Raw genomic sequence first — 5,963 nt, 5'->3', positions numbered from 1 at the left:
AAATATTAACATCAATGCGGTTACCACGTATTTTCAATCACGGTTCACGGTTGTATAATCAAAACCTATTTCCGACCAAAATAATTAACGGTTTTTTCGTGGTATTCAACACTTAAATTATATCATGATTATATTATAGTTGTATTTAATTTTCGAGCTATTTTTAAATTTTTTTCCTCAATTAATTTCATTCGAGCATTGCTTATCTGTTGTGAATATCATATATATATTATATAGGTATATCTATATTCTATATATTATAAATACTGTCATAAACGTCGTCGTCGTTATCGCGCACTGATACCTATTACTAAATAGTTGGTAGAATAGGGACTTAGTCTATATTTTAGTACATTTTTCTATTTAGTTTTTAGTACTATTTACATTGTGATCCAATATTCAAATGTTAAAAAATTAAATTTTACATACATAAGTTTAGATGATGATTGTCAGGAAAACTATAAATAATATTTTAAAAAAGGTACTATTCACGATATTTTAATCAAGAATATAGTCCGAGATTTACGTAGCTATTATATCGTGTCTACTATCTATCGTAGGCTAGCGTAGAATGCTCGAATGGCACACCCAGGTTTTGGGGTACTGTAGTATATACAATAAACCCAAAAAGTTCTGTTTCAATGTATCACTCTTAGTGTCATCTTGGAAAATTATTATTTTTAATTGTGGTTTTTGACAGTTATAAATAAGAAAATGATGACAGTAAAAAATTGTTGTGCTATTTAGTTTTTTGATTTTTTAAGATAGCCATTATCTCGATCATATGTTTCAAACTTCAAAGCTGTTTGAAAAAATAAATTTTGAAATTGAGTGAAATCGACCAAATTAAAGCATATTAAGTTTTTGATTTTGCAATAATAATAGTTATGTTATTAACCCACGAATCACCTAAATAAACAATTTTAAAAAATATGGTTAAAAAATTTAAAAATATGATTTTTAAAAATCGGTTTTAACCGGTAATTGATTACCAAAAAACCTTATCAACGGGTTTTAAACGATTAACGGTTATCATAGTGTTTGAAATATCTTTAAAGGAGCGGTACCATAATATCAACATTTAACGATAACCGGTTACCCCGTGGGTAGGAACATATTTTGTTATAAAAAAATATTTACTGATTATTAGTTCTAATTTTATAATTTTATGCCACAACTTTAGTTGAATATCTAAATTTTGTGTTCATAAATTCTTAAACATGTTTTTCTCGTGCAATTGCTTATTGTTTATTTTAATAGATCTAATTCGTTGAAACTTATACGAGTAATGCAAACTTAAAATTGTTTTCTAAAGGGGGTGACATATTTAAAATGACCTAGGGCCGCGCATAGTTGCTCAAAATCCGGCTTTGCGTTCGTTACGAAGTTAATAATATACAAGTAATGTACGTTACCTTCGCAGTGCTCCGACGTCCGGGCTCCACCAAACAGCACCTTAACGAGGCCTACGAACCAGCGCGATTCGGCTCCATATAGGCACTGCAGACGAAAGCTTATGCCTCCGCGTTAGTCGATCTCTTGCAGGGGACCATCGCGTCGTCAAACGAGTTTCTGGAGTCGGGAAGGTTCGAGCAGGGCTGCATCAGTTATTGGTCGGTTCTGCGTCCTTTTGCTTTTGCTGGTCGAGTAGTTTCACGGCCGCCGCAACACACAAAATCGAAGACGACACAATTACAGCGATGACGGGATTCAACAACGACTCCGTATGTCCCGAGAGGACTCAATATTGTCGGGGAAATAATCAACCAGACCACCGACCGATCAAGAATCGACCGAAAATCTGATGTCCCTATTTGTCCAGATGTTGGCCGCATCGCCACCATCATCACACGTTGCCAAAACATATACTGCTGTTCTGAATCGATGTTGATTCGCAGTGTGAATCGATAAAAAAAATAAACAATTGTGTCTTTCAATTGTGTAATAAGTTTTTTATTAATTTTAAATATTATTAAAACAACAAATATCCATGGTTATTTCAGCCGCGTCGCTGTTTTTTCCATCGTTGTCAATAACCACGGATAAATTATAATACTAGATTTAGATAGGGAATCAATTCTCAATATTATCATCCGTTATTGTGATTTTATATAACGTATCCAAAAATGGCTAAGCAAATCCAGTGCAGCAGACGCACCTTTATATAGATAATTTCAATGTGTTTTACAGGCGTTATCGTTTCACAGCATTTACAACAATTTCACGCATTACGGCTTGGCATGCACACACACCCACAATAAAAAGTGGTCAGACCATGATCTGCGCAGGTCATAGTCACCCGGTGCTACTATTTAAAATTTTAAAATACATAATCGCTTCTATTGGATTGCTCCAATTCTATTGGATGCTTTTTTGTCCAATATGAAACTAAATTTGTTGTACATTAAGTTTATTTACTTTATTGGCTGTTAATATTTTACAACAGTCAAAAAGTTACTGATATTTTATTTTACTTTGCTGGACCTTATCTTATTTTTAAATTTCTTTTTTTGTAATAAGCCACCCTCACATTATACGCATATATTTTGTATTTTTAAATAAGTATAATATGCTGGGTACCTATATTGTAAATGTTTTTTATTTTTATATGTACTATTGAAGGGCTCCGACCAAGAACCAGATGACGAGTCTATTTTCAAAACTTTTCAGGTATAATAAAACAAACTATTTCAAAAATATTGAGTTCATAATTAAACTTTTGTTAAAATAAATACATTAGATTACATTTGACCATATTAGTAAAGATGCAGTATTAGTTGATTTGATGATTTTTTCAAGATGCGAGCTTATTCTGAAACTAATAATATCCTATATTTTTGCAGCTATATTGTTTTTAAACCAGTAATTCGTATTAATTTATATATAAATGATTCTTTATATTTAATTCATAAACTATTTAAGAACTAAATCAAATACTTTTTTCAATGTAACCAAAATACTGGATTATTATTATTATTTTGTTTTATATGTATTAGTTTACTATTATAAATTTTGTTTTGAACTAAAATTATTATTATATTATAAAATAATTAGGTAATTGCAGTAGTTTGTTATACCCAGGGTTCGGTATAGCACTTATAATCTTCAAAATAAGCACTTAAATACTTCATTATAAGCACTCAAATAACGTAAAATATGCACTTAAAAATATTAAAAAGAGAATGACAAAAACTATCAACACAATTTTTTTTTTCAAGCTTTTTGACCTAAGGAATAGAATTTTATTGACATTTAGGAAAAAAACTAAAAAAAATTGTAAATAACTAGAAATGTCCGTGAGCAACTCAAAACGAGTCAAAATATTTTGACAGTTTTATTGTGGATAGAAAATGTTAATATCTACGGTCATTTTTTTTCAGAGTTACACCTAAAAGCAAAATCGATAATTGATTTTGTGTAAAAATTCCATTTTTTCCTTAATTTTTTGTTTGTTTTTCCCGGTGATTTTGAAAACTAGGTACTGTGAACTTTAAATGTTGACCTCCCAATTCACCAACTAGATTCACTTTCCCATCGAACAAGATACTGTTGAAGAAAATCAAAGCAGTTTCTGGCCCCAAAAGTAGATGACAGACAGACACAAAAACAAAAAACACACACACACATCATTGTAAAATCAATACATTCATCACTCCGATCAAAATAGCTATCTAAAAATGTTTGGTGAAGTTGATGGTGGATATTACACTGGAAAAATTGTATGTTTTAGTATATTTATTACGGAATATGTATATTACATGTCAATGTAATAATACAGTGTATGAACTCAGCCAGTTCTTAAAAAAATATTTAATATTTAAATTATTAGGGAAAAGTTTTTCAATTACCTGAAATTAAGAACATAAATCCATATACATTTAGACACTCAACTTAGCGAATTTGCTTGAAAACTTATTCCGAAGCTCCACCAATAGCAACTGCGCAAAACACTAAAAACATTATTGAATAGTGAGAGTGATTCATAATTATTATTAATAATATAACACGTAATATAATATAATATGATGAAATACGTAAAGTTTGAAATTTGAACATGTTGATTTTTAGTGCGCTTGCCGTCGTGTCTACAGTTTCTACTCCGTAAATTATATGCGTTGATATATTGCGATAATATAACGCATTGTTGCGCCGCGATTTTGGCAATTGTTTGCAGTGACCATAGATAATAAAGACATGGATAAGACGTATACAGGATATACAGGATGTAACAGGAAGACCTGACGGATGAAATAACTTTTATTCTAATTAATGATGTAAAATAACTTATATATATAATATATAGTCACTTGCACCACACGTAGAATAAAAAAAATAATTATTTTCATTTTTCAATACTGAAAATAAAAAATTTTTAATTTATTTTAAATTTTTTCGGAAAAATTGAAAATAGGAAATTTGCAAATTTGTAAATCTGTTTATACGAACAATTTGTACGGTAAGACCTCGGGTAAAACATTTAACTAAGTCAAGTATACTATTGAAATAATTAAATAATATATTGAATTATTTACTTTCAGTTAAGTGTGCAGTTTTTAACATTTCATCTAATTGTTTTTTTGAACTAGGGTCTTTTATTTTTTCTTTCAGTACATTTGCCTGAGAGTTTTCAATAAAATTGCAGTTAGGATACATTTTTTTGAAATCAATATTAACCTAGAAAAATATATTTTAAGATACAAAATTAATGAAATACAAAAGTACAAGACAATGAAATTTGTTAATATAAATTTCTCACAAGTCTATATCCCATTGGTTCTTTAAAGTGCTTCCAATGAAGAAAAATATTTTCCTCCTCTTTAATATTTTTTAATCTATAATTAGTTGTTTTCAACCATATTGTTTCTATTTCAGGCCATGTAAGTACTTCATGATGCAATTGTGAAATATATATACTGACATCTTCAATTTCTGGAAATAATTAAGTTATAAACATGGAAAATGCATTTAAGACATATTTAAATTTGTTATATAAATACCTATCATTTTATCAAATGATGATGATGATCGGTTTGTAGGCAAATTTGTTTCTGTTGACTGATATATTTTCTTATCAACTAGACCATGGTTTTGTAGTTGTTTGATGGTATTGAAGTACTTAGAATAAATTTTCCCTTTAGGAGTTTTATTAATGGAATCTTTAATGAAGTATATGTCCTAATATAAAATAAAATGTATAATATTGTTTCGAAGTTAGTCTTAGTTTATACTATTGAAAACTCTTACTTTTAATTCAGTGGGGAATTTAGCAACAACTGTGTCTTCTATAAAATTTGCTAAAGTAATAGACATTGATATTTTTGATTTTATAATATGGTTTATGATAGCAGTTACAATTATTGATCTGCATGAATCATTTAAACAATTATGTCGATGGAAATAATCAATTACATAGGCACACTGATTATGTTCTTCAAATACAGTTTCAAGACAAAATTATGTTTTTGACTGAGGAATAGATAAAGGTAACGCTGACGTTATTGATGAATCAGATATATTGGTCAAACTATTTATGTCCTTTTCTGGAAAGGTATTTTGCCATAACTTAAGACTTTTTTCAAATTTAATTATTATGCCAAGTGGATAAAGCAATAAAAGTTTCTTTATATGATGTACTTGCATGTTCTTTAACACTGCTATAGGTATCAATGTAATTATCTAAACAAATTATTTAATAAAAGTTAAAATGCATTTAAAATGACTATATTAATAGTTTACCTATGCAAGTTTGATGCAGAAACACTAGATCCCATGACTCTAAGATAACTTTAACTTCATTATTTTCTATTGTTGGAAATAACATATCCATCTGTTGTTTCTGATCCATACTGATATTAACAAATAGTGGTTTTTGCCATAACTTAAGACTTGTTTCAAATTGTATTATTATGCCAAGTGGATAAGACAATAAAAGTTTTTCTACATGATGTACTTGCATGTTTTTT

At 29.0% G+C, this 5,963-nt stretch overlaps 1 protein-coding gene across 1 annotated transcript; it reads right to left on the bottom strand.

Annotated features, from left to right (window-relative positions):
• Nucleotides 1-4,524: 4,524 nt before the first annotated feature.
• Nucleotides 4,525-5,375, bottom strand: LOC132938834 (uncharacterized). The gene is made up of 4 exons (XM_061005840.1): nt 5,245-5,375; nt 4,998-5,175; nt 4,757-4,929; nt 4,525-4,617 (listed from the first exon to the last, which is right to left on the bottom strand). The coding sequence occupies exons 1-4, from the start codon at nt 5,308-5,310 to the stop codon at nt 4,525-4,527; spliced, it is 510 nt and encodes a 169-aa protein (XP_060861823.1). The 5' UTR covers nt 5,311-5,375.
• Nucleotides 5,376-5,963: the final 588 nt, after the last annotated feature.

This window comes from Metopolophium dirhodum, chromosome 2, assembly GCF_019925205.1.
Source record: "Metopolophium dirhodum isolate CAU chromosome 2, ASM1992520v1, whole genome shotgun sequence".
NCBI lineage: Eukaryota > Metazoa > Arthropoda > Insecta > Hemiptera > Aphididae > Metopolophium > Metopolophium dirhodum.
The sequence above is the reverse complement of the archived record's forward strand: the minus strand, read 5'-3'. Positions and strand labels throughout refer to the sequence as shown.

Coding starts and splice junctions, on each gene's coding strand:
- LOC132938834 (XM_061005840.1), bottom strand. CDS start 5,310: ATGTCTATTACTTTAGCAAATTTTATAGAAGACACAGTTGTTGCTAAA. Junction 5,176..5,244: donor AATTCCCCACTGAATTAAAA/GTAAGAGTTTTC, acceptor ATTTTATATTAG/GACATATACTTCATTAAAGA. Junction 4,930..4,997: donor ATCATTTGATAAAATGATAG/GTATTTATATAA, acceptor AATTATTTCCAG/AAATTGAAGATGTCAGTATA.